Below are 21,556 nucleotides of genomic sequence, written 5' to 3'. Positions count from 1 at the left end.
CCCATGCATGGATTCAAACATGCAGCCTTTTGGCTGGAGAACAGATACACTAAACACTCGGCCAACCAGGCTGGCAGTTAGAGGGGGGGGGGAGGAGTACTGTTTATAATATTTAATCCCAAAAATAAGAGAATTCTAATTAAAAATTAATAGTAATTTGAAAGAACAAAAATCTACTTTGAATAATTTGAAAGAACAGTCTACTCTTTCCCCTTCAATATACCCTATTCCTCCTATGGGTTTAAATTTGGAAGAAGGCTAGTTCAGTAGTCTTAAGGTAGCAGCCCTACCACTGAACTATCCATCATCAGGCTAGTCACCTGACATGGAGAACATAATTCTACTTTTAAGCTGGAAGAAAAAGGTAATCGGAATGAATCTATGGAAAACGACCTTGGAATGGGAAAAGGTAAAACGAAAATGGAAACGACAAAATATAATACAATATTTTAAATTAAGGGGATATAAAATCTACATTGTTTTAAAACCGAATAAGAAACTCAAAGATTGGAATCAGAGAGTTTCATGCCGAATATAGTAAACTATAAAGTATCAGCGATCACTAGCGTGAGCTAATGCAAGTGACCCTAGTACGTAGTACAATATCGGACAACTCGTTGCAAAGGTGGGGAAAGTTCAGATCGCTATTCTTAGGTATTTTCCATAATATAAAAACACATTTCCTAGGAAATGTATGCTGTTATTACATTATGGAGGGAGGTCACTACCCAGACCGGTTTCAGCCTTTTTTGAGGCCTCATCAGGCTGAAACCGGTCTGGGTAGTGACCTCCCTCCATAATGTAATAACAGCATACATTTCCTAGGAAATGTGTTTTTATATTATGGAAAATACCTAAGAATAGCGATCTGAACTTTCCCCACCTTTGCAACGAGTTGTCCGATATTGTACTACGTACTAGGGTCACTTGTATTAGCTCACGCTAGTGATCGCCGATACTTTATAGTTTACTATATTCGGCATGAAACTCTCTGATTCCAATCTTTGAGTTTCTTATTCGGTTTTAAAGCAATGTAGATTTTATATCCCCTTAATTTAAAATATTGTTTATATCGCCGAAATGAAGCTTATTAGCTCTTTATATTTAAGTAAAATATAATACATATAGCAAACTGCAATGTAAGAGGAATAGCATATAAAGAAATAGAATTAGACCAAATATTAAATGAAAGAAATTTTAAAATAGCAATAATCACTGAAACAAAAAAGAAATTAAAAGGAACGATGAGAACCAGAAATTTTAATGTGATATACGGTGGAGTTGACAGAGACCAAAGAGCACAAGGCAGGAGTCATGATTTGGATTCATAACTCCCTTTCAAAACAGTTAAAACATTATAAATTATGGAATGAAAGAATAATAGAAGCTAGAATAAAAATAGATAGAGGTTATTTAACAATAATTGGTTTATATGCTCCAGAAGAAGGAAGAGAACAGGATAATATTGAATTTTATAATCAGTTACACAATATTTATAATAAAATAAACAAAAATGATTATGTAATTTTAGCAGGAGACTTAAATGCAAGAATTGGAAACACAAAAATTAATAATAATATAGGAATATATGGAGAACATACTCTAAACAGGATTGGTAAAAAACTAATTGATTTTGTAGTTTATAATAACCTAAAAATAATGAATTCTTTCTATAAACATAAAGACATACATAAATATACTTGGGCAGCAAGAGGATGGAAATCAATATTAGATTATTTTATCTTAAATGAAAAGACATCAAAGTTTTCGTTAGATGTTAGAGTTCACAGATGATATGAAATAAGTAGTGACCACTTCCTCATTAAAATAAAATTAAGATTACCACCTAAACGGCCACAAGTAACAAGAACAGAAAGAAAATTTAAAATGTTAATTTATAAAACTAGACTATTAAATGACATAAATATATAATGGCTATATGAACAAAGAATTAACTAATATCTAGATGAAATAAAACAAAATGAAGAAATAGAAATAGAATTTCTTAATATAAAGATGATACTAAATGTAGCAGCAAATGAAAGCTTAGGAAAGACCAAAAAATTTAATAAAAGGAAAAAAACAGAAGATATGCGATGATTCAACCAAAGAAATAATCAAAATGAAAAAAGAAGCCTATCATAAATAGTTAAGCAGTAAAAGATTAGAAGATGAAATAGAATATAAAAGAATAAGAGCCATAACTAAAAGAGAAGTCAGAAAAAGACATAGAGAAGCATGGAACAAATTCGTTTCTAATTTAGAACATGGTTTATATAAAATAAGACCCAATGTATATAAGATTTTGAAACACCTACATGCAGATACTAAAGAAAACATAAAATTAAACACCAAATTGAAATGAGAAGAATTTCTAAATTTCTACACAGAATTGTGGACAGATAAATGTTTTAAAAAAGACAGTTGGCAAACATTTAATGAAAATGAAAAGGAAATAACTAAAGAAGAATTAGAAATCAGCCTGAAAGAAACAAGAAACGGAAAATCACCTGGAGAAGATAAGCTAGGTTCAGAACTACATAAATATGCAAGAACAAGATTCAAAGAAAGACTCATATTATTTTAAAATAAAATTTATACAACTGGTAACTCCCCAGTAGAATGGAAAAAAAGCAATTGTGATTCCTATCTTTAAAAAAGGTAATAGAGATGACCCTAAAAACTATAGAGGTATAAGTATACTAAATTCCTGTTACAAAATGTATAGCAGAATTTTAAATAGCAAACTAATGAAATATTCCGAAAACTTTATTTTAGAAGTACAGAATGGATTTAGAAAAGGACAATCATGTATAGACCCGGCCTTTTTCCTAAAATTAATAATAGAGAAAAGAAGAGAATACAATTTAGAAACACATATTGCATTTATTGACTTTGAAAAAGCATTTGACAAAGTTAAAAGAAGCATTTTATTTAACATATTAAAAGAAAGACAAATACAAATAAGATTAAATCATGAACTATCATATACGAGAGAGATAAACCAAGGGGTCTGACAGGGATGCCTCCTCTCAGCAACTTTCTTGAATATTTACCTAAATGAAATAAAAATTTCTATCAAGGTATTAAACTTTCTCCTACTGTGAACTTAAACACTATCCTTTTTGCCGATGACCAAATAATAATTACAGATTTTGAAGATAACTTACAGAAAGCTATTTTAGATCTAAATGAGATAGCCAATGATTACGGTATGATAATATCAACAGAAAAATCAAAAACTATTGCCTTTAAAGGACAAGATCCAGTAAGAATTAAAATAATAATAGATAATTAGAACAGGTGAATTCATTTAACTATCTAGGATGTATGATCACATATGAAAACGAAAAAGATATGTACCTAAAAATTGCAAAATATTTAAAAATAACAGGTGTAATTAACTCTATATTTAAACCAAACCTGTTCAAAAACAAACCAGGCTAAAAGTATACAATACATTAGCCCTACCAGTCTTATTGTATGGAAGTGAAATCTGGACAATAAAACAAAAAGACAAACGAAGATTAATAGCAGCAGAAATGAAGTTTATGAGAAAAACTGCAAAGTATACTCTGTTTGATCACAAAAGAAACGAAGAAATGATGAAAGAATTAAATCAAAAATCAGTAATAGAAAAAATTAAAAAATATAAACATAAGTGGATGGAAAGCGTTCAAAGAATGAAAACAGAAAGATTACCAAAACAAACCTTAAAGTACAAGCCATTAGGAAAAAGAAAACCAGGACGTCCTCTTAAAGGATTCAACGATGACTTCTAAGGCTGGAACAGGCCACTAGGCCTAAATCTTTGATATGCATGATGATGAAGAACAAAAATAATTCTGTACATGAAATTTGTTTTAAAAAGTTTTTTAATCACATACTAATGTCTCTGTCACATACAAATTGAGTTTAACTTCAGAACAGTAAAAATCATTATATAGTTTTTTTACAAACAAAGTATAGAAAAAAGTTCTTTGCTAATCCTTCTTAGAATTAATAAGTTTAGCATTCTAGTATATTAACAGTCAGTTTCAACATGGAGAGCCTTTTCACTCTGAGACAATTAGCATTTGTCTCAAAAAAAAAAAAAAAAAAAACTTTTTTAAATGGAAAGAAATATACTTGTCTTCCTCATCAGATTTACTTCAGTGTAAAAAAACTTATCAGAAAATTGACCTTGTTTCAGAAAAAATATTCACAAGGAAAAACACTTAGAATAAACTCTGTTGTCTTGACTTTTCTACATAATATTTTTTTCTCTTTGTTTTCAAGAATACAATTTCCATCTTATCCCCAATATACTACACTATGCATTATCATGAAGAACACTATTTCAAAGAAAACACAATCTTCTGTCAATAAATAAGATTTTCCAACAATTTAGGCTGAAGAACACAACAGTAGATCAGACCGCAAAATGAATTCACTTGTTTCATAACTATTATTGTTTATTCATTTAAAATATTAATTGACTTCTAAGGCTGGAACAGGCCACTAGGCCTAAATCTTTGATATGCATGATGATGATGAAGAACAGAAATAATTCTGTACATGAAATTTGTTTTAAAAAGATATTTTAATCACATACAAATGTCTCTGTCACATTCAAATTAAGTTTAACTTCAGAACAGTAAAAATCATTATATAGTTTTTTACAAACAAAGCACAGAAAAAAGTCCTAGTGGAGTGCCTCAGGGGTCTGTTTTAGGGACCTTACTGTTTAACTTGTATATTAATGATATTGGCAAAGATTTGGATGGAGATATTCAGTTGTTTGCAGATGATGCAAAGTTGGGACGAACCATAAAGAGTAGTGAAGATGTTGTGGCCTTGCAAGAAGACTTGAATAAATTGAGTGATTGAGCATGGAAATGGAGATGTGAGTTCAATGTTGCAAAATGTAAGGTTTTAAAATTTGAAAAACAAAGATGGGATGCAGAATTTATGCTTGGTGAGAATATATTGTTGGAGGTAGAAGAAATAAGAGATCTGGGGGTGATAGTGGATAAGGATCTAAAATTTAGGGGACACATTGCCAAAATTGTGAAGACAACACAAAGGCTTCTGGGAATGATGCGGAGGACACTGACGTGTAGAAGTAGGGAGATTCTTGTTCCATTGTATAAGACTTTGATTAGGCCACACATGAACTATTGTGTCCAGATTTGGTCACTGGGTTTTCAGAAGGATGAAGAGATGTTGGAAAGGGTCCAAAGGCGACTAAGGTAGTTTCTGACCTCTGGAATGTTGAGTATGAGGACAGATTGAGAAGATGTAATTTGCAGAGTCTGGTGGAGAGGAGGAAGAGGGGAGATATGATGGAGACCTACAAGTTGGTAAGGGGTTGTTATAAGATCAATGGTGGAGAAGTTCTACAGAGAATAGTGGGAGATCAAGTGAAAACCAAAGGTCATCCCTGGAAACTATAAAGAGGGTGTGAGTAGGGGAGTGAGAGGCAGGTTTTTTTCGTGCGGAGTTGTGAATGATTGGAATGCCTTGCCTGAGAGTGTGGTGTCTGCAAGGAGTTTGAGTGTGTTTAAGGCATGATATGATGAGATGTATGTGTGATAAAGGGACCTCCCAGATGAGTCTTTGACTCTGTGAGGTCTCGGGGTAATAATAATAAAAAATAATAATAATGATCATCCTATATATTATCTGCTGGTAGTCATTAGACATTTTAAAGAAACTCCTTCAGATAAATCTCTTGGCCTCTGATTCCATATTTTAATTTTAATTTCCAATTCCCACAACAGGGGAGGGGGGGGGGGGAGGATGTTTGCAGTGTTGCACTTGTTTCATTGCCAGCTGGGTTGAACAAATAACATATGTAAAATAAATTTTCAGGTAACAAAAAGTGTTATTATACAGTTTCAGTTTATTAAAGTAAAAGAATAACTTCCTGATATTTGCTAGCAGAAATAAGTACAGCTCTTAAACTTGAAGACTCATCACCACTTTGAGCAGGGCTCTATCACTATTCCAAAACATAGTTGTAGTTTAGTAATACTTTATAGCAGTGTTTCCCAAACTTTAAATATCCATGTACCCTTTTAAAATTTTAGTAACATCAGCATATCCCCTCTCAGGCAAAGTCAATTTCAGGAAGTTATACTTCATTCAAAAATGAACAGTTATAAAGGTGTTTATTTATTAACATTTGTGTTATAATATTAACATAATTTTTTTATTCTCTGTACAGACAAAGACAAGTGAATTTAATAATTATGATAAATTATCAAAACAGTGCATTAATATATGAAATATGTAATTTATTGTAACAATTAAATTTACTTGACTTCATCTTCAAAAAGAAAATGTTAAAAAAATTTGTTAATGGAAAAAAAAATTTTAAACAGAGTTTAAATATATATTAGCATATATTTATATATTGGGGTTCACTTAAGAGTCAACGGTAGGTAGCTGGGAGGAGATCCTTTAAGGAATTGGAAGAACTGACAGACTTCTAACCCAATGTCCAATCCTCACATTCTCTTGGTGTGCCTTTTTGATAGGTATGCATCTGGATACTGATAGAAGTATTAATGGAAAAGAAGTTTAGGGAAGTATCAGGTCAACATAAGCATTACTGAAACAAAGAAGATAAGAACAGGTTAGATTCTTCTAAATAACAAATACAAGATGTTGTATTTAGGCAATAATGATCATTGAAAGGAAGGTAGCTATACTATTAGATACCAGACATGCAGAAATGTTTTGGAAAAATTTGGGGGAAAAAGCAAAGCTAATGATAATTGTACCTGCTACACATTCATATAGAGAAAAGATCCAAGAAATAAAAGTCTCATTGATTGGGTTATTGTTAATAGTAATATCTTCATATTGGTTCAAAAATAAGAGTGTACAAGGAATATGAAATAGGAAGTGATCATCATTTAGCTTTGAGCAGAATAAAATTGAATACCAAATTGAAAAAAAAAAAAGTGAGCACCTTTCACAGGTGAATTATAGTCTCAAATATACAAATATTATTCAAGTAAAAATTAAAGAGTTTGAAAAGAAGACCCAAACTTTGTAGCCTCGGTGGCAGACTCAGAAGAAAACATTAATTCAGCATGTGGTAAAGTCTGCAAGGATAGGGGGAAAAAATCAGAACTCCATGGTGGATATCCAGGAAGTTAGTTAGTCATGGAAAGGAAGAAAATGTAAAAAGAAATGTGTAAACATAGCTAAACAAAAGCTATGGGAAGTGTGGTAAAAATGCAGAAATAAAATATCAGCAAGGGGACAAAGTGTTCTGGATGCTAATGAAAAAGCATAAAAATGGAGCAACAAACACTGTAAAATGAAACAAGATGATAAAGGTGACATGAAAACTGAAGATAAAGATATTCTAGATGTTTGGAATAATTACTTTTCAAGATTACTAAATGAAACAAGAAATGACAGAACAGTAATAGAAAATATTCAACAGGAATGTAATCAGGAGTACATATCAATACTTGAGGGAATCTTGGAGAAGAACAAGCTGAGTTCATATTTTCAATTTAAGGCAAATAGGTGAGAAATCACTGGAGTAAAACAGGAATCTGTATCTAAGCTTTTGTAGATCTGGGAAAGGCATATAGCAAGGTGCCAAGAGACGAACTGTTTAGAACGTTGCTGTTATATGGTGTAAATGGGATGTTATACTGAACAGTACATAATCTATATTTGAGTGAAGAAGATGTAAGTCAGCAGTTAGGATTGAAGGTGGAACAGGAAGGTGATTGGATGTAAAATCAGAATGTGAGACAAGAATGCACATTATCTTCACTGTTCATCCATATGGATTACATCATGAAGGAAAGTGACAATAGGCCTCATATCAAAATTGGAGATATTCAGCTGAGCTCTTTCCTTCCTCAAATTATATTTATACATTCTAAATAAATTTAATACACCTCTGCAGAATTCTGTAATGCAATTGAATATCTGCTGTAATGAATTTGGTATGGAAATCAATAAAATAAAAAAAAAGACTATGAAAATAGGCAGAACATTGTAAACACCAACTGCATCCTGAATGGGGAAACCTATAGAACAAGAAACTTTTCTACTGTTAAGGCACAACGCTTGAAAGGTAAATTGTTGATAGGAAGTTAGTAATAATTTCTGTATGATCTTTTTTGCACTCAGAATTTTCTTGCTTTACTTTGTTGATTTGATTTGCTGCCTCGACCATTCTCCGACAGCTTCACTTATTTATTTGACCATTTATCTCCTAAAGTTGATTACATACAGTTCAGTTACTCTAATAGTGAGATAAACATCCTTGGGTGATTTCATCATCCACAAGGAAGTTGAAATCACAGAATTCAGACTGGCTTCACTTCTCCAACTTTACAGACCATGCTGGAATAGAAGCTGAACTATTTGCTATCAACAATGACTTAACACAAATTGTTCACCAACACACCAGAATTCCAGATAATCTTCATCATTCTCTCAATGCTTTGGACCTTTCTTAATCAGTTCTCCCTTCAAATACATCAATGATGTTAGCTCTCATCTTGGCAAGTCTGACCATAATCTTCCAAGAGTCCTTGTCTACAGATTCTCTCCCCCCCCCCAACACATACCCAGTCATTCCCATCTATGTGGCATTACAATGGAACCAGTTGGGATAAACTTCAGAACTTCTATTCTTCGTTCCCATGGACTAATTGCTGCTTCAGCTCTTTGGATCATAGCAAAAGCTCTGATCTAATAACATAAATTATTTTCGCTGTGGAGTGCTTTTATTCCCCACTCCACTTAAAACTCAAACTTTCGACTCTTATCTAAACCCTGGTGCTCCAACAATTGTGCCAAAGCAGCCCAAGCCAAAATTCAATGCAAGTCCAAGGGCTCAAGCCATACTCCAATCGCTCATTCAGATTACACTGTTGAATGTAACAACTGCAACAAAATAATAATAAAAAAATTTAAAAAAATCGACAAATCCAAAGCAGACTTTGTGTAAGGGCTTATGCACTAAACTTATTTTCTGTCCAAATGGCAGTTGAACTGTCTAGTCCACCACTGTGAGTGCAACTTCTGTCCTTCCACATTTCCACCTCTTTCACACATTTTTTTTTTCTATTTTTCACATAAATGATCAAGGCAGATCTCCTCCTGATATTCTACAAACTGTCCATAGTATGCTGCTTCTAAAATGTCACCAGAAGGATTGGATAAATACTTAGTTGCCTTGATATCAATAAGTCTCCTGGTCCTGTGGTATTCCTCCAGTTGTATTGAAAGCTTGGTCTAGAATTTGCACCTTATTTCTTCAAGCTGGCATCTATCCAACAGCTTGGAAGCAAGCTTTTATCCAGGATGTCTCCAAAAAAAAAAAAAAAAAAAAGGAACAGGCTGGATAAATAAATCAGTCAAACTATGATCCTATTGTTCTGACCTCAGTACTCTCACTGTGGAGTACTTTTATTCCCCACCCCACTCAAAACCCTCAACTCCTATCTGAACCCTGGTGTTCCAACAATTGTGCCAAAACAATTCAAGCCAAAATTCAAATATGTTCAATGGCGCAAGTCAAAAACACTATGGTAAATAATGGAAAAGGTCATCAACAGCCAGCCAAATGCTTTACTACTTGGAGACATCAATTATTTAGTGATCCCAAGTTATTTAGTGGAGTCTGCCATTCAATTTCTACAGTAGATCTCCTAGGCAACCTCACATACCTGTGGATGAAGGCCATGGAACATTTTGAAGAAACTCAAGTGGTTGCTCGTTATATTTTCAAGGCCTTCTTACAAGTCTACCATCTTATGGTATTTCTCCTTGAGTGGATTGCCAGCTTCTTCTCCAGTCATTCATTGTGGGTTATGGCAGGTGGTTTTTCTTTCATCATATATTTCAATCAGTGCTGGTGTTTTCCATGGTTGTGTGCTTTCACCTATACATCAGTATCTTCTCTCTCTCTCTCTCTCTGACATACAATCCTGTTCATGGATTTGTTGATAACAGTACTCATTTTCAAAACTTTGTAGTATCAAAATAATCCTGTCTTATCTCCAGGGTGAAAAAAAAATCATGCCTCATTCTGCTTCCACTTTTGACAATATTCTGCTTGCCAAACAGGATCAATTTTCTCCTCTTGGGTTAAATTTCACATCTAAACTATCCTGCCATAAGCATATCAGGTACATAGCCTCTGAAACCTCCAACAAAGCTCATGATTATCTTTTGACTGGGATTCTAAACAGTACTCTCCCCTGCTCAACTTCTGACACTTGGTGTTCGTATCTGCCTGACATTGGAATACTGTTTCTACATTTGGGGTGGTGCTACTGCAATCTCCCTTAGAATTCTTGACTGTATTCAGAAATGAGCAGTTGGCTTAATTGATGACTCCCCCCCTCCCTCACTAGCTTCTTTCAGTTCATTTCCCCATACATTGTTGCTATACTGTCTTTTCTATAAGTATTTCCATGGACACTACTCCACTGAACTGGCTACCACCATCTCTCCACTTTCTTGTAATCGTGTGAACATAAGCAGCTGCTGGTCAACACCGATATACAATTCTACTCCAAACTCATTGAATCAATTTCTCATCCTCTGCCTTCATTCTCTACATCTCTGCTCTTTGGAACAGCCTTCCTCATGCTGTTTTCCCCAATGAATACAGCACTCAGTTTTCAAGAGATGCATCAACAAATTCTTTACAACATATGGCACTGCTATGTCATAGGCATGGGGACTTCTTATTTGGGACTAATATTAAAAAAAAAAAAGTAAACTTTTCATGTAGTATCATAGTATGCTATAAACCCCCTTGAGGGTACATATCAGGAATTTGATGATGATATACTATCTAAAAAAATGCATTCCATATTACATTTTTGTAAATAGTATTACTATACTTTACCTTACTGTATTAGTATTACTTTTGAGCATCAATGGAGTCCAAAGACTCATAGTGGGAGGGTGAACACTCAAATCACAAAAACTTGTCTTGAAGGCATTCAGCATTGGAGCACTCTCACTACCTACTCCAGCAACAGATTCCACTCATTTACCATCCAAACTGCATAACTTTGAAACATTGAAGTCACATCACCATTCTTCAGTCCAAAGCACTAATCTGTTCAAATCCCCTTGCAACATCATCATATCAGAACTTCTCGACATTGCTCTTACTGATTTACTGATTTAACATAGCAAACAATTGAATATCTCCTCTCACATCTTAAACTGTATCATTAATACATAAATTAAACAACAGTGATTGTCCCAGAGCAGAACCTTGTGGTACCCCACTTGTTGTCTATTTTGGACTTGCCCCCCCCCCCCCCCCCCCCATACATAACTTGCTAGTTACTATCAGTCAATGATCTCTTTAAACCAAGCTATCAACTGATTGTCCATCCTCTCCTGCTCAGTTTCAACAGTAGTAAATTCATGTAGTACTTTATCAAATGTTGGATAAAATCCAGATAAATCACTGTATAAGCATATCCTCTGTCCAATACACTAGTCACTATTATATAAAATATAACCAAGTTACTAAAGCAAGACCTTCCCTTCATAAACCTGTTTCATTTTTTCTCTCCCTGTAGAAGACTGTCCTGTCAGTTTGGTGTATAATCTTTGGTATTCTTTTCCCTCCACAAACAGTTGGAATCATAAAATGCCCCCCCCCTCACACACATACACACAAAATCCACCAAATTTATCACCATTCCATATATTTGGGATACATCTGAGACTCTAGCAAAAAATCATTTAAAAAAAAAAAACCTCATAACTACTTAACAGACTATATTTTTTTTCCTAACATGGATTTTAGGCCAGGTGGCCTGTTCCAGTCTCATGCCATCTCTTTCTTGGTCTTCTGATTCTTCTTTTTCCATTCATTTTATATCTGTATAATATTTTCAGTAGTCTGCATTTGTCCATTTGATTTAAATGTTCTATCCATTTTTGTTTGTACTGTCTTATGTAGTAATTAATTGGTTTTATATTCAGGGATCGTAAAATTTCTTCATTTGTTTTATGGTCCCATTTGGTATATCTGGCTGTTTTTCTAAGAAATTTCATTTCTGCTGTTTGAATTCCATTTTCATTCTTTCCTTTTTATGGTCCATGTTTCAAGACTATAAAATAAAAAAATGGCATTCCTTATCAGCAGGGCCGGCGGAAGCGAGCATGCAGGCGCCGTCGCACGGTTCACAAGTTCATTTTTAAGAAACAAAATATTCATCATAAAAACAAAAAATTCTTAGAATGATCAATATTAAAATAAATAAGGCCGGATACACCAAAATAAAAATTTAAACAGCTGCCTCTTTGATCAGCCGGCTGTTTACTATTTTGCAGCGAGAGCACGCTAAATGCTTGCCTGCAGAATGTTGTGTCTACTGCACTCTATCTAAAGTGAAACGGTGAACGGTTTTTATGTGCAAAAATGAATTTTCGTACAAAATATTTGTTGCTAGTTAACCAGTCATATGGTACGCTTCTCAGTAGGCTACTGACAGTAGTGTAGTGTGGACTATTATTTCGTCTCTGTGTTGTGTTGTGTAATGTGGTACTCATCTCAGTAGCCTACTGAGATGAGTATGTAGTGCGGACTATTATTTCGTCTCTGTATCGTGTTGTGTAATAATTTCTTGTGGGTATAAAATAGAAATGCAATCAAAAATTAAAAAAAAAAAGTTATCTGGTGCACAAAATTATAAGCGTCATGCTGCGAAAGAAGCAGATATTAAGAAACAAACAGGGGCTCTTAATAAATTTGTTAAAATATTAAAATATTCTGATGCAGATTGTAACCAACTCGATACATCAGAAATCAGAGCTGAAGAACCGTGCACATCATCCAGTTTGCATGAAAGTACCATTGCAACTATTGAACAAGATAATAAGATGCATGAATTAAGTGAAAAACAGTTAGGAGAAGATTTAGTTGTAGTTGACCACGAAACTTACACATTGTTAGTCTCTGTAAATTTAGAAGATCCAGGTGAATGGGGAAATATTAATGAAAAATTAAGAGTTGTTTCAATTGAAATGGGGTCTGTTCAAAAGAAAAATAATATATATCCCAGAGATACATATGGTTGTAAATTTGGCGACACGTATTATAATAGAAAAATGGAGCTTGTACCAAGACCATGGCTCATTTATTCCGAAACTTTAAATTCTGTTTTTTGCTTTTGTTGCAAACTTTTCACACCTACTGAATCAAGTAGTCTTGTAGAAGGTTATAACGACTGGAAAAACGTAGGTACAACTTTGCATAGACATGAGACTAGTTTAACTGACATGAAAAATTTCTTAAAATGGAAGGAACTTGATAAAAATTTAAAAAACAAAACTACTATTGATTGCCAGACTCAATGCAATGGAAGTTGCATGTATGAAATGGAAAAGAAACATTGGACGAGTGTTTTAGAAAGCTTGATTGTAATTATAAAATTCCTTGGTAGCCAAAATTTAGCTTTTCACGGATCATCTGATAAATTATATGAAACGAATAACAGCAATTTTTTAAAATTAGTCGAACTGTTTGCGAAGTTTAATCCCGTTATGGGAAATCATGTTAAAAGGGCCCTGCAACGAAACAATAGAGTACACTATTTGAGTAAAGACAGTTAAATGAAATATTGGAAACTTTAAGTAACACAATCAGGGATACAATTTTATTATCAATTCAAAAATCTAAATATTATTCCATAATTTTAAACTGCACACCTGATTCAAGTAAAACAGAACAAATGACCATTATTATTCGCTTTGTTTCCTGTGACAATGGAATTGTCAATATCAGCGAAAACTTTTTAGGTTTTGCAGATATATCAGATTCCACAGGAGGTGGTTTATGTGCAACAATAATGGAACAACTCAAAAAATGGAACATCCCCATTGAAGACATGCGTGGTCAAGGGTATAACAATGCGGCAAATATGAAAGGGAAAAAATATGGGCTCCAAAATTTCCTTTTGAACAAAAATCCTCGAGCTTTTTACGTGCCATGTGCTGCTCATACTCTAAATTTAATCATTAATGATATAGCCGAAATATTTGTAGATACAGTTAGTTTCTTTGCAATTATTCAAGAAATATACAATTTCTTTTCATTCTCTTACAAACTTTGGGCAATCCTTTTAAAGTTCGTAAAAAATTTAACATTGAAACAGCCATCAGAAATGCGATGGGAAAGTAAAATTAATGCAATCTGCCCTCTACGATATCAGTTACGAGAAATTTACGATGCACTTTTTGAAATTTTAAATAATGAAAATTTTAATAAAGAAACTCGGCTGAAGCACAAACATTATGTGCCTAAAATAAAGGACTACAAATTTATTTGCTCTCTTATAACTTGGCATGATTTGCTTAACAGAATAAATCCTGCGAGTAAAAGGCTTCAAGACAAAAATATGAACATTACACTTGCTTTAGAATCTATCGAAAACTTAAAAATATTCTTAGAAGAGTTTCGATCAGATACAAATTTTAAAGAAGTTCTAAAAACGGCAAAAGAAACTGAGTGAAGAGGTGGATGGAGAACAAGAATTTAAAACTGGTACTGAAGTTCGACGACGAAAGAAGAAACGACAATTTAACTACGAGCATCATGATGAAACGCCACAATCGCCAGAAGATAAATTTAGAGTGAATGTGTTTTATACACTTCTAGAAGTTGCAATGTGTTTGTTAATAGAACGTTTTGAACAACTAAAAACATATGATAATTTCAATTTCTTGTATAGATTACTACAAATTAATAACGAAATTTATTGTGACGATTTAGAGATTCTCTTGAAGGACAGTGACAATAAAGACGTAAATGCAATAGAACTATATGACGAGTTATGTGCTTTCCGGATATTATTATTATTATTCGGGACACCTCCAAGGAGTCTGAAGACTCATCGCTGGAGGACACCCACTATACAATCTCCACCACTACTACCAATCAACGCCATCTACCGCCCAATTTTTCGGAAGGATAATTTAAATATTCAAAAACCTTTCGATATTTTTAATTTTATTGTGTCCAATAATTTATCTTTCCCTAACTTTTCAATGCTTTAAGAATACTATTAACCTTACCTGTTAGTGTAGCGAGCGGTGACCATTCCTTTTCCAAGTTGAAATTGATTAAAACCTACTTAAGAACAAGTATGTCACAAAAAAGGCTTGTTAGTTTGGCATTTAGCTATTGAAAATGATATATGTGCGGAATTAGACGTTAAGACCATTATTTCTAATTTTGTGAATATGAAATCAAAAACTCTAAAATTTTAATTTAAAAAAATTTCAAGTATATTTATGTAATTTATTCTAATATGTTCTAATTATTTCTGAATTATTTTCTCATCTATCTTGAGTTTCTTTTATTTTCCTAAAAGATAGTTCCACTTATAAAAATTATTAAAAAACTTTTACAAGTTACTAAGAATTTAGTAACTTGTAAAATGCAAGAATTTTTAAACTTTAGTTCAAATAAATTTTAACTTTAATTAAAATTCATTTTAATTTTGTTAGCGATTCGGGTCGGTGAGAAGGCTATAATCCTTGTATCATTATATTCAACGATTAAAGTGAAGTGGATTTTCAAAATTTGCTTTAAGAATTTGACAATTTTGAAAATTTGCTTTTGAGAATTTTTTGAATATTTGGGTTTTTAACAATTATCCTGCCTAGTCAACACCCCCAGTTCGTTACATTTAGCGAACCAACGTGTGGCTGTTCTGTCAAAATTTATTTAAGAAATTTCAAATAATTTAAATTTTTATTATCGTAAAAGAACCACACACACCCAGATCGTTACAGGGGTGCTTAGATAGACATTGCATGCGGGCGACAAAGACCCTAGTGCCAGTTCTGCTTATCTGCTCTTCTCCAAATACTAGCTACAGTGCCTATACCTGCCTGGCACCTTGCCATTGTAAAGTGCCCTACTGTGGCTAGACAGACAACATTAGAATCTGTTCCACTGCTAAGGCCACTCAGGACTTGTTGGCAACACAGACATCCATTCCAGGATATGCTGGAATAAAAAGATAACCTTACTCCTCCATAAGCAAATATAAATATGAGAGGCTATTCCTGGAATCTTCTCCATCCTTAAGGAATTACCTAAAATTCAACAAATTCAGTTGCACAAAACTGCCTCAAATTTGGGAAGTATTCATCCTCAGAACAGCTAAGAACACCCATTCTAGTCTACTAGAGGGCACTGTTTAGGACTTTAGGCTCACCTTTAGTTATCATGCTTCAGTTTCACTTACCTGGTGTGGTGCCCATATGTATATATTACTTTGTACATTCATCCTTAATAATGGCTATTTGACTGTTGAATGTGAATATATAAATTTTTGATCTGAGTATATAAATTTTCTATGGAATTTTGAAATACCTAAGTAAATATACATGTAATTAATTTAATAATTATATAATTTTACATTAACTTCTTTGTAGCCTGATATGAAAGTTCCAGCTTCTAGTCATGAATTCGAAAAGGTTTGGGGCCAACTAAAGAGAATACAAAGGTTTGAGTTTCTCAAGAAAGTGCGAGGTGATACCCTCGTTCGGCTTTTTCCAACTGAAATAACTTTTGGCATTCTTGGTGAAATTTTAAATGCTCTGAATGAGTTTGATGACACAGTGGATGATTTTTGTTTAGTTATTGAAATTCTTACCAGTTTGACAGAAGCTTCAAGGTTTGGACTAAATCTTCATTTCTTATCAGATAATGAAAGAGAAGACTGCAAAGAACTTTTTCAAAAATTGTGGCACAGCATGGCTGATAAACAACAAGATTTGGTAGAAAATGGTGTGACAGAACTCACCTTAAATGACTTAATGAGACTTTATGAAGTTACTGTATGACTGACTAATGGATTAATTTTTACATTACATTCCAAAGAAATTGTATATACTTTAACTGGTGCTTTCAGCTGAAGTAAGCAGCCATTCTTGTCAGTAGTTCCTTGACTTTACAAGAATTTTAAGAGTGCATTTCATATAAGCTGACATTTATGTGAATTTTGTATGTATGTTAGGCATGCATGCATATATGTAAGACTTCTTATCCAAAATCTTTCACTGTTCTGCTGTCAGGTATAGTTTCACAAAATCATTGGGTTTGATTCTTGCTTTTATACTACTTACATGATTAAAAAAATTTGATTTTTATCAAGTGATATAAAATCTCTTTGTTGTGTACATAATCATTCTGTTGCACAGAATAAGCTACTGTACTTCCCCTCCACACACCAATAATTTTATGATTATTGCACAACAAAATTGTTTTATTTGTTATGTAAATTCATCTCTCTGTTGTTATGTAATTTGGACTTGTTCAAATAAAATATTTACTTTAAAAATGTTTCAGATATTTTCAAAGAATTTCTTTTTAGTAAAGTTCAGAATTATTTATTAAAATAAATATTGTTTTAAAGTAGTTTTAATGGATAGTGCAAGCTAACATTTTAATGATTTTGTGTATTAAGTAAGTTTTTATTATCACTTCTAGTTAAGCTCAGAGTTTCTAAGTTTTTACATATCTGCAAAGTCATTCAGTTATTAAATATGTTCTTATGAAGTTTCTCATAGTACATAAACAAATAGCACATAATGAAGAAACAGATTCGGTTTGCTATAGTGGCTTCAGACTAAAAGTGATAAAAAAAATTAGTATTTCTTTGTCAAATTTTGTTAAGTAAGAAATAAACAAACAAAAAAAAAATTCTCTCAAAAAAAAGTATTAAAAATTATCACTTAATACAAGTTTCATGAGTCTAATAGCCATGACCAATAACTATAACATGTATTCTTAGACCTGAGAAATCAAAAAAAAATTAATAACATGAATAATTTACATGAAAAGCCATTATCATAGGCTTAGTGCATGTAACAGAAAATTCAACAGTGTGACATCAGTGATTCAGCAAATTAATAATAGCCAATTAATACTAAACTGGAAAATAGTGTACTGTTTAAAAAAAAAATAGTTATGACAAAGTCAAGGAGCACTGTTTTGTATAAAGAAAATAAACATTGTCTGTCAGACTAATTAAGATTAGGGAGGATATGCTGATCCTCCATATCAAAATGTTTTGATATTAGTTTAATGCTCCTTTCCTTTGTAATGTGATACATGTTCATGTAAAACAGCCCATGTAACGTGCATCCATATCTCACCTGATTTTATATCAAACTCTCTTTTTGCACCTCTTCAATTCTAACTGCTGACTTATAGCTTAAGTATGTGTGTGAAAGTTGCAAACAAAACAAACTGTATAACTGTAGACTCCCCCCATCCCATGCCTCAGATATATGAACTACCAAAAATCCATAAGCAAAATGTGCCATTATGTCCCATTGTGGATGGCATTCATTCTTCTAAGTATTCTGCAAATGAGGTTCTTCTCTTAGTAGCAAAAACTTTCCTTCCACTCTCTTCTGTTCTGAGCCTTCTCTTTCAAGGTTGTGTATACCTGTCTCCATTGAGCATGTCATGTAGCATTGTTTTCCTTACTCTTCCTCTGGGTCTTTTTCTATTTTTCCTTCGATGGCATCTCTGATGATTCCATTTCCTCTCAGAATATGTCTGATCCAGTTTCCCTTCTTTTTATCTTATTTAACAGACTTCTTTCTTCTTCTACTCTTTTTAAGACCTCTTCATTAGTTCTTTTATCTGTCCATTTGATTTTTTCCATCCTTCTCCAAATCCACATCTCAAAGCTTTCCAAAATCTTAATTTATGCTTTCTTCAATATCCAAGTTTCAGCTGCATAGAGGGCAACACTCCACACATAACATTTTATTAGTCCTTTCTTTAGGTTTCTGTCCATTTTACTTCTGAATAAATTCCATTTTCTATTAAAGGCATCTCTTCCCATCGTTATTCTTGCTTTTATGTCACTTTTACATCTTCCATCACTGCTAATCACACTTCCTAGATATTTAAATGTCTTTACTTGATTCAATTTTTCCCCATTTATTCTGATATCCATATTTGCCTCTTTCCTTGCTAATTTCATTATCTTTGTTTTTATTATGTTAATTTTCATTCCATAATTGATACAGGACTCCAGTAATCTGTTTAACAGATTACTTTCATTCATTCACATCAAAATTATACAAACATTTACCAAAGTGTTACACAACTTTAAAGCTAGTATAAAAAACCTCACACTCCAACACAATGGTCAATTTTGATGCCTTTATTCACTAATGTCCCACTCAAAGACATCTTCGACCTCATTCAAGCCATATTTTCTACCAGTTTCAGTTCACCATGAACTCAGGCTATTTTGTTTGGCAAGGAAAATTCTACAAACAGAGGGGACAGCCCTTTGGTTCTCCACCCCTGGCCAACTTCTTCGTGAAAGGAAAACAACAGTCTCCCATTCCTAGACACTAATTACATACCAACATGATGGATCCCTGGCATTTTGTTTACAGAAAACCCACACATACAGGCAGATACATTCACCAGCAGTTCTCTCCCCCCCCAACACAATATGGGATTATATATATAAATCCTATATAACAGTGCCCTACTACTGAACTTGACTATGTTCTCAACACCTTAGCCAATGGCTACAATCCCAAAAAATATTAAAACCCTGTATCTGCAATCCCCTCCCCTTTCAGAGCAGAGATTACTTAAGATCTATTCCATATATTTGTGACACATCAAAAAAAATTAACAAAATTCTTAAGTAAATACAAATTTACAACAGCTTACAGACCATGTAAACTAATATCCCTTATCTGCTCCACATAGACCAGCCACACTCCCTAGATCCCTTGCATTTGCAAACTATCCTATTATAGCCAAACAGGCAGGACAGCTAATATCAGAATATCTGAACACAAGGATTCTGGTTCTACCATTACAACTACCTAGCATGGTCCATGGTTCTGCCTCAGATGGAAAACCTTTCCAAACCTCAACAAATTTTTGGTGCATGAGTGTGTTCCCAAATTTGGGAAGTACTCATCTTCAGCCTGATGGCCAAGACCACCTAATCTAGCCCAGTGTTAGTGCCTGCACGTGCATATTGATTTTTGTGATAATTGGGGTGGCAATATAACACTGCCAAAATACAGGAAAATATAGATTAAAGTTATAATTAATATTTTAGTATTTTTATTGATTTTAGTATACATTGTTATACTAAAATACTTAAGTTGTGTGCATACGTGTACACACATTGTTGTTGACTAAAGTATTTGGACACATAGTTGTGATAAAAAAAAACATTTTAATGACATTTCTAGTACTGAGTGGGACCATCTTTGGCCTGAATGACAGCAACTACCTTTCAAGGCATGCTTTCAACCAATTTCTGATACATCACAACAGGAATATTCTTCCATTCCTCAGTATTCTAATTCATCCCATAGATGTTCGATGGGATTTAGGTCTGGATTCTGAGCTGGTTAGTCCAACACTTCAATGTTGTTTTGTGGAAACCAGTCTCAGGCATGCAGTGCAGTTGGCCTGGAGCATTGTCATGCTGAAATATGTGAGGATCACTGCCAAAGCATGAAGTTGTCCAGGTAGCCATCAGACGTCATGGTTTTGGGCACATCCACAAATGGACAAAGCCCCATCCAGCCGAACCCTCTCCCACACACACCATTACTAAACTTCAGACTTGACATTTGGAATGATGCAGTCCTGCCAGAACCGTTCCTTGGGTAATCTCCCAATCCAGACATGGCCATCGGTGTGAAATATTTGAAAGCGTGATTCATCTCTCCATATATAACCCATATCCAATTATGTATAGTCCGGGAACGATGTGAAAGACACCAGTCCAAACATAGTTTGGCATTGAGAGAGATAATATGTGGCTTGTTTGGAGCAGCTCTGCCATGGTAACCTAAGGCATGCAACTCTCTGTGGACAGTTCTGACAGATATCCCTGCCATTTTCCAGGCTGATGTGTAGGATGCTTGAACATTCCAAGAGAGCTCGTTGTTCTTGGTCAGTGGCCTCGCATTGTCCTGTTGTGTAGCACCCTCAACTCTAATTAAGCAACAGTGGATGTTGATATATTGAGATGGGTAGTAGTAATGTCACGAACAGAAAGACCACTGATTTGACACCCAACTACCATCCCATGTTGGAAGTCTGTCAGTTCAGCTGAACGTGGCATCTTGACATCAAATACAGTGCAAAACATGCAGCACGTTCCACCTTTTATTACCAGACTTACACAGACACTTCCTGAATGTTTGCATGCAATATTGTAACCAATTCTTCTCTAACTCCCCCCCCCGGTTTTTTTTTTTTTTTTTTTATGTCGCTCCCACCCACAAAAGGTTTATTTGCAAACCTATAGTACAATCACGTCATGGGTGAACTAAGAATCTCCCCCTCCCCTCTTGTTTTTTTTTGGGATTTTATTCTCTTTTCTACCTAGTCTAGAAATCCTTCTCTAGAAACCAACACGGAACGTTTTCAAGCCATTTAAGGTCTCCAATGAGCAGGGTAGTGATATTTATCTTCCACCGAAACCTAAATTGCAAACATCGATCTCTGTGGTGGGATTAGAACCCACAGCCACTG

The 21,556-nt window shown here is 33.8% G+C and overlaps 1 protein-coding gene across 1 annotated transcript in view; it reads left to right on the top strand.

The window, feature by feature from the left end:
• Positions 1 to 17,340, top strand: part of LOC150108221 (dynein axonemal assembly factor 19) — a 51,022-nt gene extending 33,682 nt beyond the window's left edge. Inside the window, exon 4 of the mRNA XM_090415669.1 lies at positions 16,447 to 17,340. Coding sequence (XP_090271795.1) covers positions 16,447 to 16,857 — 411 coding nt within the window. The 3' untranslated portion in view covers positions 16,858 to 17,340. The remainder of the gene's footprint in view (positions 1 to 16,446) is intronic.
• The last annotated feature ends 4,216 nt before the right edge of the window (positions 17,341 to 21,556 follow it).

This window comes from Typopeltis vanoorti, chromosome 3 (genome assembly GCF_054136105.1).
Source record: "Typopeltis vanoorti isolate ZY-2024b chromosome 3, IOZ_Tvanoo_1.0, whole genome shotgun sequence".
In the NCBI taxonomy this organism is placed as follows: Eukaryota; Metazoa; Arthropoda; class Arachnida; order Uropygi; family Thelyphonidae; genus Typopeltis; species Typopeltis vanoorti.
This window is presented reverse-complemented; position numbering and strand designations above follow the sequence as displayed.